The 21,098-nt window shown below is 37.6% G+C and overlaps 3 protein-coding genes across 3 annotated transcripts; 2 read left to right on the forward strand and 1 right to left on the reverse strand.

The window, feature by feature from the left end:
- The first annotated feature begins 4,047 nt into the window (after window positions 1-4,047).
- LOC123322337 lies at window positions 4,048-5,493 on the forward strand. The gene has a single exon (XM_044910279.1). It carries the CDS (start codon window positions 4,048-4,050, stop codon window positions 5,491-5,493), a length of 1,446 nt encoding a protein of 481 aa, XP_044766214.1.
- Window positions 5,494-5,952: 459 nt separating this feature from the next.
- Window positions 5,953-7,048, forward strand: LOC123322338 (putative nuclease HARBI1). The gene is made up of 3 exons (XM_044910280.1): window positions 5,953-6,058; window positions 6,145-6,320; window positions 6,476-7,048. The coding sequence occupies exons 1-3, from the start codon at window positions 5,953-5,955 to the stop codon at window positions 6,914-6,916; spliced, it is 723 nt and encodes a 240-aa protein (XP_044766215.1). The 3' UTR covers window positions 6,917-7,048.
- An 899-nt stretch (window positions 7,049-7,947) lies between these two features.
- Window positions 7,948-9,168, reverse strand: LOC123322339. Its single transcript, XM_044910281.1, has 3 exons — window positions 8,957-9,168; window positions 8,389-8,740; window positions 7,948-8,321 (listed from the first exon to the last, which is right to left on the reverse strand). Exons 2-3 carry the CDS (start codon window positions 8,639-8,641, stop codon window positions 7,948-7,950), a joined length of 627 nt encoding a protein of 208 aa, XP_044766216.1. The 5' UTR covers window positions 8,642-8,740; window positions 8,957-9,168.
- Between the last annotated feature and the right edge of the window lie 11,930 nt (window positions 9,169-21,098).

The raw sequence follows: 21,098 nt of genomic DNA on the forward strand, positions 1-21,098 counted from the left end.
AAATGTCAACACTAATTCAATACGACGGCAATGACAATAGGATATTTCTATCGACCGACAAGATGGAATGCTTCATATGTCGACAAACTGGCCATATAGCATCAAACTGTCCAAACCCACAGCCAGAACAACCTAATAATACCCAACCAATAACACAAACCACAACAAATGAAAAACAGGATCACATTCCACCTTCACTGATACCTCAAGCAAATGAAACACCCGCCCACAAAAGAGGATTATCAGAGATATTATCATCCAGTGATCAGACTAGTCAATCAGAAAGACATACTGAAACTGAATTCATAGAAGATACCCTCATGCCTCCACCGCAGATAGCAACAAAAAGTGCTTCTACTAGTAAAAGAGTTCTGAAGAAACGTAAGATAGATTTATCTGAAGATCACGCTTTAAATGAATCCACCAAAGATGCAATCTTAAGAGCATATCAAGAAGACACACAGAGTTTTCATCTTTCCTACGACAGCCTCGTTGCATTTTTAGAGAATTCTTATGGCAGTCCCACTCCCTATACTGAAGCAGAAAAGTTCACATCAGATATAAAATTACTTCTCCAAGATCTGCACAATATTTACCCACACGTAGAAAGATCCACTAAAAACAGAATAACTCGAATTTCAAAAAAAATAAAAGCCAAACTTGTGGACGATTCGATAGAGGTGGGCAGTCTAAATAGCCTTGATACCAATACTGATGACGAACTCTCTGATAATTCCTCACTACGATCTCAAAATTAACAACATAAACCACATTCACACTAATCCAGTGGAATTGTAATGGATTCTACTCACGTCTAGAACGAATCCATCAGTTGATATCTGAAACCTCACCAGATGTTCTTTGCCTACAGGAAACTAACTTTTTAAACCTGACCACAACCCAAAACTAAAAAACTATGTGGGTCAAATTTTCTTCAATCGATCTCAGTCTTTGTGACCCAGTCACAACAACTCACTTATTCTGGCATACTCAAGACAGCCTCTACGACAGTAACCACTTCCCCATATCAATAAACGACCAAAACGTACCTCTCACAGAAAGCGTATCTAAGTGGAATATATCAAACGCCAACTGGGAGTCATTTTCGGAAGAGGTGAACATCCAAATGAGAAATACAGATTTTTCTTCAAACATAGATCTGGCCATTGACCAACTCACAAATATCCTGACCTCAGCCGCCGAAAAATATGTCGGAAAATTCACGATAACTCCAGGTAGGAAGATGGTACCTTGGTGGAGCGAATCATGCAAAGCAGCAACAGCAAAATGCAAATGCGCCCTGAACAGATACCGACGAACCCGAAACCAAGAGGATTTAATAAATTTCAAAAAATGTAGAGCAGTCTCTAAGAGAGTTTTGAAACAGAGTAAGCGTGAATCCTGGATGAAATACGTTAGCACAATCTCCTCGAGCACACCGTCGACCCAAATTTGGAAGAAAATAAAACAAATAAAAGGGCACAACACAAACTACAAAATACCCTCTATACTAGGAGATAACAATGAACCAATCACGAATAGCCAAGACATGGCAAATATACTAGCAAAACACTACTACGATAAAACAGTTACTTCAAAAACATCAACACACCTCGAAGATGAAGAACCAAATACAATAAACGATCCCGAAAACTCTATAAATGATTCCTTTACCATACAAGAACTCAATTTGGCATTATTTTCCATGAAGAACACAGCAGCAGGCCCAGACAACATCCCTATGATATTCCTCAAACAACGACATCCAGCAACATTGAACAAACTCCTAGAAATATATAATGACATTTGGAACAATCATCAGTTTCCCACCCAATGGAAGCAATCTCATATTATTCCCATCAGAAAATCAGACAAGTCAGGACCCTCACCTAACACGTTCAGACCAATCTCCTTGACATGTACCTTGTGTAAAATTTTAGAAAAAATGGTTAACCAACGACTTATGTGGCACCTTGAGAAAAATAACCTTCTGTATTCCACACAATCAGGCTTCAGGCAGAAACGTAACACCACAGACAACCTTGTCTTACTACAAACAGAAATCGCGAATGCCTTCGCAAATCAACAAGACCTAATTGCCGCACTTATTGATATAGAAAGTGCATTTGACACCACAAGTCGTGAAAGTATCTTGTCTAAATTAAAAAACATAAACCTTAGTGGCAATATATTCCTTTTTCTGAAGAACTTCCTAACCGACAGAAATTTCAAAGTGAAAGTAAATGGTGTAATGTCAGCTTCTTACACCACCCAAAATGGTATTCCCCAGGGCTCCGTACTAAGCGCCACCCTCTTCTTGTTAGCCATCAATGACATATGCAACGCTATCAAAGCCCCAATAAAACTAGTTCTATATGCTGACGACCTGCTCCTGTTCTGTTCAGGTAAAAACACAAACAGTACGTGCAAACTGTTACAAAATGCTCTTGATGGTATAACTGCTTGGGCGGGTAACATCGGTTTCAACTTCTCCTCATTAAAATCAAAAGTCATTCGCTTTACTAGAAGACATCAAACTGTCCCACTCCACCTTACAATTAACGACCTACCTCTAGAAATAGTTGACCATCTAAAATACCTAGGAATGACCTTAGATCAAAGACTTCCCAGGTGACCATATCTCATAACAGTTATGAAGCAGAAATGTATCCCGCGCTCCTTGTTTTATAACAGATATATCACACTAAGAGTACAAATACAGAACGCTTATGTAGCAGCTATGCTCCTATGTCCGCCTCAAACAAGGAACACATCTCCTTTCTGAAAGGAGCATAAATAGTTCAAACATGGACCATGCAAATATTTGTTTCATGGGAGATCTATATATATTACCTTCATGTGTTATGTTTATTATGTTTCACTTGTTATTAAAAACGCTTTCAACAAAAAGATGAAAAATTATCGAAATCAATATAAACTGTTGCAATAATAATGAACTCGAATATTGATTTTTTAAAGAGTGTGTGTTGATCAATCATTTTTGAAAATAAAATTCAAAAGCATCTCACATCAGTTCGGTGAGGTATGTGAACGAATGAACTAATGTTCAAAAACAATATATTTTCATAAATTTCAGATTACAAAATTAGTGCACGCGTTAATAGAACTAGAAATTATACATTACATCATGGAAACTGCTGGGTTCATGATTATTGTTCTCCAAGAAAGATTAGGATATGTCTTTCTGGTCTTTGCACTTTCCTGCATTCCATAAAAAGAATAATCAACAGTTCATTAATCTTTTGGCTTAGGTCAAAAAGTTTTTAGAAGAATTGTGTCCATGTTATGCGTTATGAAAATGATAAGAATACTATATGCATATTTCATATCTTTCTGAAGAAAATTTTCAATATACGTATATGATTTATTCATTTATTTCTACATATGAGGTACATGCAACACGTGAGAAAATAACCTATATCGAAATTTACATCAAACAGGACATTATTTATTCAAATAAAATTTTTATATGCTGGATATAATAAAACCATAGCCTATTATGTTTTATAGGACTGTTATGAAAATACGAGAAGAGATTTATTGACCTACAGTTCGATATCCATACCACTTTCTTTTCAGTTATTCACCATTTCACTGGAAAATCACTATGACACACAAATAACTTATCAAACGTTTAATATCTGCACTTCACTTTCAGTAATCCACTATTCAACTGACAAAACGTCTAAATGATAATAAATAAATATCGAAACGACAGCAGTATCAATAGCATTTCTCACAATCCTCCATATTTGTTTACGCTTTACAGCGCCCTCGACGGTAGTTAAAACGCTTATGGTGTCATGCTCTGTCGATGATCTCAAAATGATACATGGTAAATAAAGAGTAATGTTACAAATATATTACGTGGATATCATGGAGCGGGTACATGAAATTTACAAAATGTGGATATAATTTAAATACAGCACAGGTACATCCTAAATATCGTATCAGACACGTAATGGTTACAGAAAATTAACACATAACAAAGTTCCCAATTCGATCTCCCGAGAAAACATAACAGATATGTTACTGGTCACCTGGGTTACCTGGACTCAACATATCAAAAACGTTAAAGGTGAATGCATGAAAAGTATGAACATCCTTCGAACCCTATCTCATCATCACTGGGGATGCGATGAAGAAATCTTGCTGAGAATCTACAGATCAGTAATTCGATCAAAACTGGAATATGGCAACATTCTCTATTCCACGTCATGCAGAACAAATATGAATCTACTGAATACCGTACCCAATACAGCATTCCGCATCATCCTTGGAGCCTTCCGATCAAGCCCATCAGAGAGCCTCCATGTAGAAGCACAAGAAATGCCACTGAACCTTCGTCGACAGAAAACTCTCCTTTCGTATGCTCTGAAGGTATTTGCTATGCCAAACCATCCAGCACATGATCCGATGAAAACATCGAAATACCCAACCACTATAAAACCTATGACGCTACTCTCAATTCCACAGATGGTCCAACAGCACTCAGAGTCCATAAATCTTAACTCATTAGTGCCAATGTTCTACTCGAAACATGCTCCCTGGTCCAGACACCAACCGATGCTAAATACAGTCCTACATAGATACAATAAACAGGAAACTCATGGTGCAATTCTAAAACAACATTTCCTTGAATTGAAAACCAAGGAGAAATTCGATGAGGAATTTTACACCGACGCATCTAAAGATGAACACGGAGTTGCATGCTCGATAGTTAACGAACACAATAACACAGTATCCTACAAACTTCCACCTACCAGCAGCATTCATACTGGTGAACTGTTCGCAATCTACAAGTCTCTATTCAGCACCATGACGCCAGGCCAACATATTGCAATATTCACAGACTCATTATCATCAATTCAGTCGATATCCAACATATATTCTAATAACCCACTAATACAAAAAATTCAGGAACGATGCCATATAGTTAAAACCAACAAAAACATCTCTACGACCATAATTTGGATACCATCTCATGTGGGTATAGAAGGAAACGAAGTTGCAGACCAATCCGCGAAACTGGCACTATCCTCTGATCTTCCCATCACAAACTTTCAGTTGCACTCAGACCTAAAGGCGACAATAAAGTTGAAATCCCTTCGAGACTGGCAAACAAAGTGGAATAGCAGCAATAACAAGCTACATGCAATCCAACCTGAAATCGATTCCCCGCTAAAAATCAGTCTGAATAGAAAGGACAAAATAGTAATTAGGAGACTAAGAATAGCACACACCAGGCTTACACACGGCTACTTGATGTCATCAGAAGAACATCCTATATGCGAATACTGTCGAGAAACTCGTTTAACTGTAGAACACCTTCTATCTCGCTGCCCACATTATGATGAAATCCGTCGTCGAATGGGACTCAAAGAAAATTTAAAGGACAACCTCAACTCAGCAACGCAAATTGAAGCAACATTGAAATTTTTGAAAGAATGCCAATTGTACAACCACATATAATCAATGTATCTAAAATTATTTCCTTTTCTGTAGATACCCATTCTTTGTATACATTAATGTCTGTACTACCTACATGAATAGAACTCTGTACCATGTGTCAATGGCCTAGTTGCCGAGACACGTTAATTACGAATAAAAAAAAAAATATCCAATTTGATAATGTTTATGATGACAAAATTTCATTCCATGAAACCAAAAATGTTTCTAGTCGAAACATGGGTTGAAAGGTATGAAGAGCATATGTTTTTCAGAATGTTCCGGTTGTCAAAGAAAAGTTTCCACCTTCTCACTGAAGTGATTGGGAAGGCAGATACTAAAAAAATTCTCTCCAAAAAATATAGAGGAGGACACTATTCATTGGACCTCAAATCACAATTGCTGATTACATTGTGGTATTTGGCTACTGGGGATACTTTATTATCAATAGGAGACAGATTTAATGTATCACCTATCACAGTGATGAACGTGAATAACAGAATCATATATTTCTTTTTGCAACAAAAAAAAAAATATATTATTTTTCCTACCCATGAAGAGCTTCACACTGTAGCACCTCATTACCCAGGTGAGTAAATCGAAATTTTTCATTGTTTAACAATAATGCTTGCATAATTATAATTGAAACTTGATTTTGTTTTTTTCACACTTAAGGAGCAGTTGGAGCAATAGATGGGACCCATATATTTGCTAAGGTGGAGAAGGCTCAGCAAGATAGCTATATCGATAGATATAGAAGGCATTCAATAAATCTGATGGCTATATGCGATGGAAATTGTTTCTTCACTTACATATTCGTTGGATTTCCAGGATCTGCACATGATTCCCGGGTATGAATTATTTCAGTTATTGCTCTGTTAACTGCTATAGAAATCAGTAAGCCTTTTAATGTCAAGTATGTCTTGAATAAGTTGATGTGAATAGGCATAAATCACACATTAATATTATTCAAACTATGGATAACAATAAAATTAATAATTTCTAGGTGTTTCAAAATTCTTCACTATATCATCAAATTGAGTCACATGGTCCGCAGAAGTTTTTTGATGAAAATTTTCATCTAATAGGGGACAGTGCCTTCGGACTGAGAAGTTGGCTCATGACGCCTTATAAAGGAAATAATCTTACGAGGAAACAAAAAAAACATAATTATATGTTGAGTGCAGACAGAGTGAAGATCGAACATGCCTTTGGATTATTGAAGGGAAGATGGAGACGACTGCAATATATTAATGTGTATAATATTTGTAAAACGGTTGAAATCATCACAGCAAGCTGTGTTCTCCATAATTTTTGTTTGATTAATAAGGACTTATGGGATGAAGAGGCTCCCATAGAATGTGCTGATAGAATATTGAATTATCAAGAGGAGGAAGATCAGCAAGAGGGTAGGGTGAAAAGAGATGTAATCGCAAACAGTTTTTGATGTAATGAATTTTTCTGCTGTAGTCTGGAGAATGGAACTTCTGCTATAATTTATTGAATGGAAAGTAACACTTTACAAAAACAGTATCGAAAGAAGTTTTTTGGGACGATTTGTTTGACAATAACATGAACTTTGTATTTGATTATGACAGTGTTTGTCATGTTACATTGGTGTATATTTCTTTTGTTTTCAAATGACAATGACTAGCGATTATGGCTGCAGAAAAAATATTGTATGCAACACATTGAATTTTTTACATAGATTACTATCATATATATTATATGATTCTTATTACATATATATTTCTCAGTAAATTAGTGTTTCTCTAGATTTCATGTATTTTTTGAACCCCTCATACCAAATTCAGGGAAGATACATCATCAGTCCAATTCATATTTTAACATATATAAAAGAAATGTGCAGCGGTAAATGGAATTGTTTTTTACGAGTTCCTTCCACAGAGAGAAATGTCTTTCGATATGTTGAAATGGCTAAAAATAAATTTTTGAGCGTTTATGAAAAATCCAAGATCTTAGAAGATCGCAGAAGGCATCATAACATTGCTTTCAAAAAAATATGAAATCGCCAAATCAACTGTATTCTTGATTGAAACATAAGTTCTGTAGAAACCTACGAACAATTCTGTAAAAAGGAGTGAATGCTCAGCTATCAGCCAATAATGTGCAAACAAAAATGCCTCCTCATTTTAAATGACAAGTTTTTCTTTGAGTTCAACATCAAAGTCTATGGTTTCACATAGTTACTTAAATTCTATAAACCTCTATTTCATGTCTTTTACTTCAGACCTTTCATAAATGTGAACACTTTAAAAATACGCACAAGCTAAGTTTTATTTGTGTTCACACTAGCTTACAAAACCAAAAAAACGAATGAAGGAAAATATCACTGAAATTCAAGAATAACGTAATATATACATAAAAAAAGAACTTTATTAAATACATAAAATAAATAAAAACAAAAATATACACAAATTTTTGCAAATTTTTTACAAGAAAGAGGAAAAGGACCCTTTATTCTCCATCAGAATCTTCTTCCTGCCTCTTCCTCTTTCTTGTAAAAAATTCCTCCATAATATTGAGGAGCTTCTCCCTCTGCTCCTCTGTTTTTTTTAGATGAGCAGCAAGGACGTCAAATTGTCTTCTTTGTTCTACCTGGTGGCTCCTCAACTCCTGTAGAACCAGATGCCCTTTGTTAGTTCTGGAGGTTGGAGTATCCCTCAGGTTTTTGAACCGGTCAGTTATGGCTGGTTCCGTTCGAGTGGTGTAGCTGCAAGAAGCGCCCTCATCCATTACTGGCGCTTCTTGCACGGGCATAGGGGCCTCAGGCATGGGCTCATCCTCCAAGCTGTCCACTAAATGCTTGGGTTGAGTTTTGTGCTTCTCACCTAAACACCATTCAATGCAAAATTAAAAATCAGAAAATTTCAAAATCTCTTAGTACTGAATACTAACCTAAAATTGAGTGGACCTCCTCAAAAAATGGAGGATGCTCCATGAAGGCTGCCCCTGTTGTCTTCTGGTTTCTTATGAATTTCAAGTATGACTTAGTCAAATTTGCGAATTTTTGGCGGCACCTTTCACCGCCATTCGCCCCCAACATAAATTGGTTCCTCGTCAGCTCTTCAGCTATCCCAGCCCATAGCTGCCTCTTGTTATTTTTTTTATTATTAAATTGCTCCTTTTTCTGTTCTCTCAATCTCAACATGAGATGTGTGGCGGCAATATCGGTATCAGTAGGTTTTTTTTTTTAACCAAATCACACCTTCCTCATTTGTAAAAAGATTCTCCTCATCTTCTTGAAAAGCTATAAATAAAGAAAAATTTCATTTTGATACGGTAAATTCCATAATTGAGGGGTTCAAAACTGAAGTGAACCAACTCCATTCAGCCTAGTTTTGAGATGAATGGCTCAAAAGTTGTTTATCACCAATTAATTCAAAAGTGACTTCTTTAGATTTCAAAAGATTAGAATGTAAGCATATGCTTACATAAGAATAATAATAAATAAATTTCAACATACCTTCACTCTCCAAATTATCTGCAAGCTCTTCGAAATTCGATGCCTGATATTGCTGAGTTTGAAAAGCTATAAATAAAGAAAAATTTCATTTTGATACGGTAAATTCGATAATTATTCATAATTTTATTATTTCAACATACCTTCACTCTCCAAATTCTCTGCAAGCTGAGATTGAGAAATCTGGGAATAGTAAAATTCCCTTGCTGCATCAGAATCTTAAAAAACAAATTTATTCGCTTGAAATCGGTTCTAGACACTATACTTGTTCAACAAGCAAAAGCCAAAAACCACCAAATCACAAAATATTACAGAAATTACTTTCTTTTAAATATTCCGATTTTATATTTCGAGGATTCGAGGTGGTTCACACAACTGCAACTCAAAAAATAAATCTTTCGTTTCGAAAGTTCCAGAGTAAAAAAGGGAATAAATTATAAGAGGGCGGAACATCTGGGTTTCAACGTCACAGTATGTACCTACTCTCAATGAGAGGCGAGACCGACATTATTTTTATGGCAGCAATACAAGGGTATATTATCTTTGCATCCACATTCCTGATATTTTCAAATTATCAAAACGCGTTTCCAATAGAATGTAAAAGAACTGTGTTATATCTATTTTAGATTCATCTCCTCCTTCTCAATATTTGACACAGGAAATTTTTATGAAAGCAATCATACAGTATTATGTAAATGTATTTGATTCTTATACGAAAGAAATTCATAACAAGGGTGGACCTATACTAAAGCGACTGATACTTGATCTTGATGATATGTCCATAAAATTTCGAGAAAAATTATGAAATAAGTAAATTTTGATTTCTCAGCTTGCCAAGTTATAACGTCACCGGTGGTGACGTCATCGATGTTTTTCTGAATGCCAAAATGACAGGTAAAACCAAAGACAAAGTTCCTCTACCCCCTAAAGCTACCTTATTTTTGTCCTCTATTCATCATATAAACATTCGGAACTCATCCTTACTGAGCACACTCAAAGAAATATAGGTATAATTATGGGCGCTCGAAAATGATATGTACATCCAGTAAGTTGTCGTAAAGAAAAGTACAATTTCCGGAAGAAGACATTTAGATCCAGATCCGAACATCCAAAAGATGTACAATCATGGATAATTTACGTTGATCCAAAAATGTACGTTGAATGGACGTACACTAACGTACAATTTCTGATAGTACCTACAATTAAGATCCAGATTTGTATATCCAGAGGATGTCCAATAAGGGACGTATATGGATGTTTGTCCAACATCCCTTATTCAAAGTACAATGGACATCCATAAAACGTCCATTTTTGAACGTACAGAAAATGTCCAGAAATGTACATCCATTGGACTTCCATATAAGATCCGTAGACGTTTGTACTTCATTTGGATATGAAATGGACGTCCATTGGACGTCATGTGCTGTATGGACTAAGGTACAAATTAACCGATTCTTATTTTTTCAAGAGTGAGTACAAAGAGTACAAACTCTTGATACTCTCTCGTAAGTAAAGAGTTTATGCACTCTCAGACGTCTATGAAAAATAGAATAGGGATGAGGGGTATTGCGATAATTAATTCTGAAGATCGTATCGAGTACTATTTGACCCTAAAATTTCGTTTCAAATTATTAATCGATAATAAATAACAGCGAAAATAGTGGAAGAGGTAATGTGGAATTTATCTCGAGATTATTCGTATCCGACGAAGTTCAAAGGTATATATATGAACAGATGGTGGTGAGTGAACGTGTGCCGTGTCGTTCCGGAATTAAAGCGAATTAAAAGTGAAATAGGCGATTAATGAAAGAGAACTTTGATAGATCATTTGTGAATGTGATCATTGCAAGAATTAAGTATTTAAAAACTGTAAAAAATAAGTTAACTTTACGAACTATAAAACAGTAGTGCGTTTATATTTCGCCGAGGAGGAAGATGAACTCAGAGACATATGTGCCGTATCTGTAAATCGAAAAAAGCAAACATTGATAAACAGGGAATTCCCTTGATTAATACAAATAAGGTGAATGTCCGGTGAATTAGACTGTTGTTTCTCAGCTTATTCGAACAATGTCTGGGAATCAAACCTGTGTAGAATGCAACAAGATCATAGGTAGAAGTGGATATAAGGTTAAGGGTAGTGTGTGCAAAAAATGGTACCATCTAACTTCTACTTCCCTGAAAAAGGAAGATATCCTAGGAAAAAAGAATTTTACGTGGCAATGCCAGTGTTGTATTGTATCGAAAGAATCTGATGAGGAAAGCGTCACCGACTTGGTAGAGAAATTGGGAAGAAGGATTAGCACAGGTAAACCGAAAAAAGTAGATAGTTCATCTAAGCCAGTAGAAGAGATGTTTGAGGAACTACTGAGTAAAATGGAAACAATAGAAACTGCCTTAGAATTCAATAAAGAATGAATGAAACATGAGAATGTCCATGGAGGAAATGAAGAAGGAAAATCGTGTCTTGAAAAGGGAACATAAAATGATGAAAACAACAATAAAAGAACTAAAAGCAGAAATCGGGCAGCTGAAAGAGGAAGCGAAAGTGTGAGCGGATATAACGGAGGTTGAAGCTAGAAAAAACAACATCGTCATATCAGGAGTTAAAAACGAGGAGGAGATCGCAAAGGTTATGAACAAATTGGAAGTAAACATTGAGGAGAAAACTTACAAGATACGATATCTCCCCTCAAAAGGCGCCATTAAACCTGTTGTGATTGTACTTCCTGATGAAAGGACTAAAATTAGAATATTGAACAAACGCAGAATAATCGGAAATTTAACTACAGAGAATACAGGAATTGGAGGCGAAGAGAGAAGAATTTATATAAATGAAGATCTTCCTAAATCTGTACAGGAGTTGTTCAGGAAAGCGAAGGAGTTACGAAACGAGGATTATAGGTTCGTATGGACGAGGGGAGGAAGGGTGTTCTGTCGAAAGACTGAGATATCAAAGATAATACATCTAAAATCAGCAGAACAAGTAGAAGGTATGAAAGGTTGAAAAGAATAGATTGGAATAGATATGGGAGCAGTTGTTTTGTTTTGTTTTTGTCAATTCTGTAATGGAAAGTTTTGTTAGGGATTATCAGGTGGAAACAGTCCGCACACATGACGTAGAGGACTGTGGGGAGTGGTCGAGGATGGCCAAAATAACAAAGGGTGATAATTTTAGAATAGTACACGCAAACATTAGAAGCATCGAAAAAAATTTTGATGAGTTCAGTGTGGTTCTGTCTCAGTTGCAATTTGAGATAGACTGTATAGTTTTGTCGGAAACATGGAATATAGCGAATCTGAATCTCTATAGGATGACCGGCTATGACGCTATATACAATGAAGGATCAATCAACCAAAATGATGGAGTGGTTGTCTTTATTAGAAATGCCTTACTTTACAATTACGAAATACTTGATATGAGTCAGATTAAAGTAATCAAAATGATAATAAATAAACTCAATAAAAAAATCCAAAGTAAAAGTAAGGCCTGGACCTCCCGTCCAGGCCTTACTTGTCAATATCACTACTGTGAAATTGCACAGAGGTTAGCCTTAACTAGGGACTCCCGTCCGGGCCTTACTTGTCAATTTTACATATTCGTATTTAAAGTACCGAAAACTTATCATGGAATTTCAAGTGCTTTGGAAAACATTCAACATAAAATGAACATGAGACAATACAATGGATCATAACATAACAATAAGAATCTCATAAGGAACAGTATAGAACATAAAATCTGATGGACATGAGAATATTTCACTTCATCATGACGCATCATTGAAACTAGCACTCACTCATCACTATTTGCTTTTTTTTTAAGCCAAGTTCTCATTGGTTCTATTCTGGACTCCTACTCTTCTCAAGGCATATAGATCGTTTGGTAGGACTGCTTGCACTTCGAAAGGTCCAATAAATGTTGGCTTCAGTTTTTCTTCATTCGATAGATGTCACCTTCATGGAAATTTTCTGATTAACATCAATCGGTAACCTAACCTGATGTTCGAGACCTGCCAGCGTTATACTATACTCCTGGATTGCTCAACATTTTACATTCTTGAGAGCGCTTGTCTTGTGTAAATCTTCATAAGAATTCACGTACGAAACAGATCAAACTTTTGCAATTGGTTTTGATTTTCCTGAAACATAACAAAGCGCCAGTATTTTATTTTCACTAGGTATGTTCCGACTAAGTTAGTCGACATGCTTGAAAATTTTTGTTATTTGACAATATTCGATTTATTCAATACTTTACTAATCGCTCGTCCAATCCTGACAAGTCTAGATTCAAATCTAATGTGCTTAATTGATTGTTACGAACACTGGGTAACTAAAGTTTGACTGAACTTGTTTCTCTCTTTTTCTTAACAAATAAAAATCTTCAGTATGTCCCTTTCTATCACAGAAATTACATTCAAGACTGGAATTTTCTGGATTAGAATTAAAACAACGTTTCTTTACAATAATCTAACTTTCTATGCCTAAATTTTCCACAGTTCTTACAATTCCCATGAAAGGTTTTGTCTGATTCTGTTTTCAGTAGCTGCTTCATTTTTCTAGTTTTCTATTATTATCTGAGACTAATATGGAGCGTCGGAATCCTATGAAGAAGGCAATTTCAGCTGCTGCATTTCATTCTTAGATTCTTGCACTAATAATCTATTCTTAACTTCTACATTTGTGATATCATGTGCTATCAAGCTCAACACTATTTCCCACGGAAACTTTTCACAAAGTTTCCTGATCGAATTCAACTTGGCATGAGCATACTCTACTAACGAACTAAAATTTGCACTACTTATCAACATGCTAGCTTTAAGCATCGTGGCCGGAGTTCTTTTCTCAGGGAACGCTTTCTCTAAATTCCTAGAAAATGTTGACCAATTTCTAACAATCGGTTTCCAATTTTGATAAATTTTGGCTGCATGGCCTTTCAGGACTTGCCCAGCTTTTAATACTACAACAGTATCAGACGTACCTGTTTCGAATTTAATTTGATCAACTTCCTCAATCCACTCCTTGGTTGAAAAGGATGTATCGTCGGGGTCAAACTGGGCTAACGATAATTATGCGGTCACCACGTGGTCGGTGTCGTTCCTTAAACTAAAGTGATGTTGGCTAGCAACTCCATCATCTTCATTTGAAGTTGGGCCTGGTTCTCCATTATCCGCATTACCGAAATGGCTTCACTTTCTTCGGGAGCTTTGTTGAGATTCTGCTGGTCCATTTTAGCTTATTCTTGTAGATTCTCACAAAACACAAACGATTTTCACTCACAAAATAGGATCCTCAATTTCTTTTCTCGAAAGAAGAAATTTAATCCCACTTCTGATGTTAGATTTAATAAAACACGTGGTTGGTACTTTTTATTCACAAAGTAAGATGGCGGTCGGTTATCTAGCACGTGGAGGTGCTCTAACAAAGGGTCAGGTACAAAGCGTACCGCCCGACAAGGTAGTTCAAGTGATTGTGTCTCGGCCTGTGCCAAAGAGAGAGCAGGTAACATTGGAGCACAGAGTTCACAGAGCATAGGTTCTATACTCTTATTCTTCCTTCGACATTCGTCGTCGGATATTATCAGTATATTTTAAGGGGGGTCAAATTAACATTTGCTAACATATATATATATATATTTTTTTTTTTTTTTTTTTTAAATTTCACACTTGAAGTGGGGTCTTTTTCAACGACTGCCCGGACTTTTGAAGCCAAGGGCAGGCGCAGCGGTCACTGTGGGAAGACAACTTGTCTGATGATAGCCACCGTTCCCAACACTACTGCCTTCTGCATCCAGGTAATTGTATCATCTGGCAGCTGAAGTTCGGCTAAGTGTTTCGCGGTGTTGACATGAACAAGCCCGTTGGAACTAACAATCAGTGGTAGTATCTCCGTTTTCTTGAGTTGCCATTGGATTTTCAATTCTCTGCTCAGGTCTGCGTAGTTCTTGATTTTTGTTTCATATGTTTGAGCCATGTTGTGATCTAGAGGTACAGCAAAATCTATTATTATCGCAAGCTGCTCCTGCTTACTCCACAGAACCATGTCCGGTCGGTTGTGCTCTACCGGTCTATCCGTTGTGAAGGGGAAGTCCCAGTAGAGTTTGGCTCGGCTGTTTTCTACTACTGCTTGTGGCGTATATATATGATGCGGCACGAAGTTCTCAGAAATTTCCCACTTCAGCGCAAGCATCTGGTGGACCACCCTTCCCATATTATTGTGCCTCCCTAAGTACCTAGTGGGTGCAAGGACCGAACAACCTCCCGACAGATGTTGAACAGTTTCCTCTGCTTCATTGCAAACTCTACACTTGGTGTTATCAACCTGCTGCTTCATTATGAACTTCGCATAGTTTCTAGTCGGGATCACTTGATCTTGAACGGCAAACAGGGCCCCTTCGGTTTCCGGGAATAGGTATCCTGCAGTAAGGTAGGCATTAGATTTTATTTTGTCTACCTCTGGTTGGTGCATGCTGGCATGGAATCTTCCGTGCAGCTCTTTACCACGCCATTTAGTCCTGAGACTTTCCAGGTTGCAAGAATCTGGTAAAGGTTCTTCCGGTCCAGACAAGTTGAGAGCAGTGTAGTTTCTGTCCCATACCATCATACGCCGATGCAGAGGCAAGTTGCTGGAGAGAAAGTAGTGCTTCAATGACCTCACTTCTTTTTCATTTGCGGCCTCCAGACTGGTCAACCCCCGGCCGCCTTCCGCCCTAGGTAGATAAAGCCTTTCGACGGCTGAGTTTGGATGCAGCATTCCATGTCTGGTGAAGGAAGCTCGAACCCACCGATCCAGTCTTCGAATGTCAGTAGCGGACCAGTTAAGTATTCCTGACGTATACGCAAATACTGGCACCGCCCAAGCGTTAATTGCTGTTATTTTGTTTTTGGCATTGAGCTGTGTTCTAAGAATTTTGCTGATGCGGCGGGTGAATTCTTTTTCAGAAACCTCTTTACTTTGTTGCTGCCTGATTTCATATGATTGCTGGACTCCGAGGTATTTATAGGTTTCCTCCAATCCCAAAGCCCGTATTTCCGCATCATCTTGTAGCGTTAGGTTGCCTTCCTCACTCATTTTACCCCTTCTCACATGTACAACAGAACACTTGTCAAGACCGAATTTCATCTTTATATCTGCGCTGAAGCTCCTCACTAACTCGAACTCACCCTCTAATTGGGCAGCGCCTCCAGCAAAAAGCTTCAGGTCATCAATGTAGAAGAGGTGCGTAAGTTTTGCTTGATCGTCTAGCTTATAGCCGTAATTGCTTCGGTTCAGTATGTTGCTGAGTGGATTGAGGGCTAGACAGAACCATTCGGGGCTCCAGCCGTCCCCCTGGAATATGCCTCGCCTAATGCAGATTTCTTTGGTTTGGTAAGAATTCGTCGTTCCTTTGACTGATAAGGTAGTTCGCCAGGTGTTCATGAGGTATTGAAACAGATGGATGATTTGGCTGTCAACTTTATATATGCACAGAATCTCGAGTAGCCATGAGTGCGGTACGCTGTCAAATGCCTTCTGATAGTCGATCCAGCCCATGGAGATGTTCTTGAGCTTCTTTCTGGCTTGTTTCGTGACTACATTGTCGATGACGAGCAGCTCCTTACTCCCTCTGGCTTTTCTTTTACAGCCCCCCTGTTCCCAAGCAAGGATTTCATTACTGCGAATGTGGGAGCTGATTTTAAAACCAATGACTGACGTGAGTATTTTGTAAACCGACGGCAGACAGGTTATTGGTCGGTAGTTTTCGGGCTTTGTTTCATCTCCTTTTTTGTGCAACATATGCGTTATACCCATCGTGAAGTAACTAGGAATTTTTTCGGGGCTCGATACTGCTTCCTGCATATGGTAAGCCAGCCTGTTATGTGCAGTTGTAAATGCCTTCCACCAATAGTTGTGGATTCCATCGATCCCGGGGGCAGTCCAGTTCTTGAGCCGTTTAACTGTTTCCGTTATGTCTGCTCTTGTGATAGTAATTCTGTGCATTTGTCTTTTGTTTTGGTTGTTCATCTTTTCTTCGTTTATCCATCCTGCTTGCGGATTATGTTGAACTTCCTGAGACCACATATTCGACCAGAAATCGGTCATTTGATCTTCTGTAGGTGGTTGTTTTATTTTCCTGTCATTATTTTCGAGGTGACGGTAAAAGAGTTTCTGGTTACTGCAGAAAAGATGGTTTTGCCTGTGCCTTAAAGTTCTTTTATGGTACCTCCGGAGCCTGCTGCCAAGTGCCGCAATTTTCTGCTTCAAGACTTCAACGTGTTTAGTGAGAGCCTGTTTGCCCATTACATCGACTGCTTTGATTTTTGCCTTCCTGGCGTAAGCTTTTGCCTTTCTTTGAGTCTTTTTGCTAGGGCTGTTATCAGTCAAATAATTTTCCAGGACTCCAATTTCTTTTCGCAAGGCTGTGATCTTGTGCTCAATTCTTTTTTCCCAAGGTGGTTTGCTTGTGTTCATATGGGGTGTTAGAGGCTGCCCCTTTGAATGAATAATGCAAATCATATACGCCGCACAATAGACCTTATGGCATAGATCTTCGAGGCTCTCAGTCTGCTCAAATTCCCTCGTCAGCGCTGTGTTTGTGGCTGCCACTATGTTCTTGGTTTCTTTGCAAAGTTTGAGCCTGGGTATTCCTGGTCTGGCATCCATTGATGTACCTCTGTATTTGAAATCCAGTTCCTGAAACATTGCTCTGATCTCTATCATTTCAGGACTATCCGCTTCGACCTGGGCCATCCTTTGTTGTGGAGAGTTATTCCTTACCCCCAGCGATCTTCGGATAGCAGTTGATCTTCTGGAAAAGCTGTTAGGGCTGAAGTTCGATTTCATAATTTCTAACTCATCTGGGGATATTAGTTTTCTTTGTTTTATATTATTTATTTGTGCTGCCAGATGTTGTGTTGTAAATTTAAGCGTTGGATATTTTTCTTTCCACTGTTGTTCCAGTCGGTCTCTGTATCTGGTCTTCTTTGTCTCACCTTCAGTGACTCGGAAGTAAGCATTCATAAGGAAAATGTTCATGTCCCGTGTCCAATGCTGCCTTCCCCTTCTTCGAGCTACAGCGGGGTCTCCTCTTGCAGCACCCAAGCTATCACTCTGGTCGTCACTTATAGGGATGCTAGGCCTTGTGGATCCGTTTCGCAGAGAGGTGCCACTCGTTCCACACTCTGCTGCTAGAGACTGTACCGGTCTTCCCCCAAGCGCAGTCTCAACACCGGGGGCGTTTTCCGAGGCTTCATTTTTAGTTTTGGGAGCATTATATTCACAATGTGGGGGTTGCTAGCCCATCACACTGGGAGACTCAGGTACGCGGGGGCGTCACTCCCCGATAGTCTTACAACTACCCTGCGTATATATATATATATATATATATATATATATATATATATATATATATATATATATATATATATATATATATATATATATTATATATATATATATATATATATATTTTTTTTTTTTCTCCTTCACCGTCTAGCGGGTCGGTGCGTGAGACAACCGAGCTGACTTTTCAGCCAAAATTGTTCTCAGGAGCTGGTCAAGAATCTCCTGACTATCCGCGTGGTGCCTAGTATCACTTCCCGTTGAGCTTGACTAATCAAGCTAGTGTCCAGGTGCAGCCTCTTTGTGTTCTCCAGCATGTGAGCCTCTACCAAGCCGTTCACCGATATTATGAGCGGCACTATCGACGTCTTTCTGAGGCCATAAATCTCCTTCAATTCGAAAGCTAGGTCGTGGTACTTACTCACCTTCTCCGTATAGGCCTTGGTGTACATATATATATATATATATATATATATATATATATATATATATATATATATATATATATATATATATATATATATATATATATATATATATATATATATATATATATATATATATATATATAAAAAAAAAAAAAAAAAAATATATATATATATATATATATATATATATATATATATAGATTTGTTCGACCGCATATACAGACCCAAAACGGTATACTCGACCGACTTTTCAGTCCAAAAGTGACGTTGTCAGACCCGGCTCCGGGTCTGGTAACGTTCGACCATAGAATCGTTATAAGGGGGGTTAGGGGATGCTAGGGGTGAATTTTCAGGTGGGTCTGAAAAGTCGGTTATACTCGTTATTATATACAGAAAACTTCAGGGTTTGGCCAGTGCGAGGGCGCTTCGAGCGACATGAACTTGATGTATATAATCCGCATAGTTTACCGACGCATCTAGTCCGAAAATTTGGCAACGCTGCAGTTGAAGAGCTTGAGAATTGATTTTGTCATCTTTTCGATTTATACACCTCAAACGTACTATAGGAAAACTTATACGATCCCGGTATGATGAACAGTCGTCATGAGAAATATTCAATGACAATATTTTGAATTGAATTGAAGTGGTGTTATTGGATTCTTTTCGTATACGAACTATAATAGCTCACGTATGGAAACTTATACAAGCCCGATTAAGTGAAGTGAGTCGACCTAATTTCAGGAGCACTGGCACGTTTAGGATCCTATGCACAAAAATTGTATTTTCACCACACCCTACTTGACCCTCTGTCGTGTTTACGAATTTACGAATTTCCTGAACATCATTGTAGTTATATTTGGTTGACTTGACAGGAGCTCTTTTCCAGAAATTTTTCAGAAAAACAATATACAAAAGCAATGGAGATTTTTTACTCCTACCACAGTGATAAAAAGGTTTTGTGCAGTATGAAGCCCTTATATTCTTGAAAAACTATTCTTGAAAACTCTATCTCTGGTACAAGTATTCTTCAGCAACTTCATTTTTGTTTGAATCATAGAGATGAAATATTGGAAATTATTCGAGTATCCCGAACTAACAATTGGAAATTTTCAGTTCAGGAGGTGGAAGGGTATTCTAATCGCATCGCATCTTCAGGTTCCAACACCAGAAACGCTGTTATGAGCCTCTGGACTTCAAAAACCTACTAGGATGTCAATAATTCTGGAAAAGACCATAGTGATTTTTCAAATTTTGACATTCAAATTGACATTTTCTGGAACTCATCTATGTCTTGAAATTTTTGCTTCTCGTAACTAGTAAATTATTTAGCAACTGTTGCGATAAACTAAAATTAAATACCTTCAGTGACGACTGAGACGATTGAAAAGGAATCTGCGAGGAACGTTTGACTATTGACGGCAGAGGGTAGAGTAGGGTGAAGTTAAAATTAATTTTTTTTTTTGGCGAAGATCCTGACTTCATCGGACGTTTATAGTTTTGCGGACGTGTGATAATCTAGTTTGCATACGAAAAGAATTCAATAACACCACTCAGATTCTATTCTAAATATTGTGATAAATTTTTCTTTCAAGGTGTTCCAGACATAAAAATCCAAAAGCAAGGTCGGGGCTTCTTTTTGGCCATCTTACCGGACTGTACCTTCCAATCCATTGCCCCCCAAAATATTGATTTATTTAGTCCCGTACATTCCGGCTATTATGAGCTGGGCAGCCATTCATTTGAAACCAGACATTTTCTCCAATATGTCTGTCAAGATGCTTTGGATCAATCGAATCGGGAAATATTACTCGTCCGAAAAGTTCACCTCTCATGACTGCCAACCACACGTTGACCCTCAACCCATGTATGGAAAAGAGAAAACCCCCATGCGACCATGGTTTCTCATTTTCGACATGAGTTGGGGGTCAACGTAAGATGGCCACAAAGAGGCTCCGACCTTACGCCTTTAGATTTTTATGTCTGGAACACCTTGAAAGAAAAAGTTTATTAAATTAGCGTTCAGACTCGAGAGGTCCTGATCGAAAGAATAACATTGTGTTATGCTGAAATGCGTCTGAAACTTCGCAGGGTTGCAGATTCACTACAAAAATGATGTGTAAAATGTATTGAACAAGGCGATGGACATTTCGAGCAATTATTACGAGTATAAGTACCAGTAGTAATTTGTTTTCTTTCAATATGTTAAATCAAAATATTAGGGATATAATTTTCTTCCGGAAATTAGTAATTTAACCTTCAGAAAGATTCATAGAACATCTTTATCTCCCGTCATAGACATACAATATCTCAGAATATTCATTCTATGGAACACTTTTTCGACGAAATGGAATGAACAGTAATCAGAACTAATTGCAAGTTTATATTTCTTCCGAGAAAGT

Source organism: Coccinella septempunctata, chromosome X, assembly GCF_907165205.1.
Source record: "Coccinella septempunctata chromosome X, icCocSept1.1, whole genome shotgun sequence".
NCBI classification, from domain to species: Eukaryota; Metazoa; Arthropoda; class Insecta; order Coleoptera; family Coccinellidae; genus Coccinella; species Coccinella septempunctata.

What these genes read in the sequence shown, in the direction of transcription:
- LOC123322337 (XM_044910279.1), top strand. Translation starts at nt 4,048, where the DNA reads ATGTTACTGGTCACCTGGGTTACCTGGACTCAACATATCAAAAACGTT.
- LOC123322338 (XM_044910280.1), top strand. Translation starts at nt 5,953, where the DNA reads ATGAACGTGAATAACAGAATCATATATTTCTTTTTGCAACAAAAAAAA. An exon ending in TGTAGCACCTCATTACCCAG is followed by an intron (nt 6,059 to 6,144) that starts GTGAGTAAATCG and finishes TTCACACTTAAG; the next exon opens with GAGCAGTTGGAGCAATAGAT. An exon ending in GATCTGCACATGATTCCCGG is followed by an intron (nt 6,321 to 6,475) that starts GTATGAATTATT and finishes AATAATTTCTAG; the next exon opens with GTGTTTCAAAATTCTTCACT.
- LOC123322339 (XM_044910281.1), bottom strand. Translation starts at nt 8,641, where the DNA reads ATGTTGAGATTGAGAGAACAGAAAAAGGAGCAATTTAATAATAAAAAA. An exon ending in GGAGGTCCACTCAATTTTAG is followed by an intron (nt 8,322 to 8,388) that starts GTTAGTATTCAG and finishes AATGGTGTTTAG; the next exon opens with GTGAGAAGCACAAAACTCAA.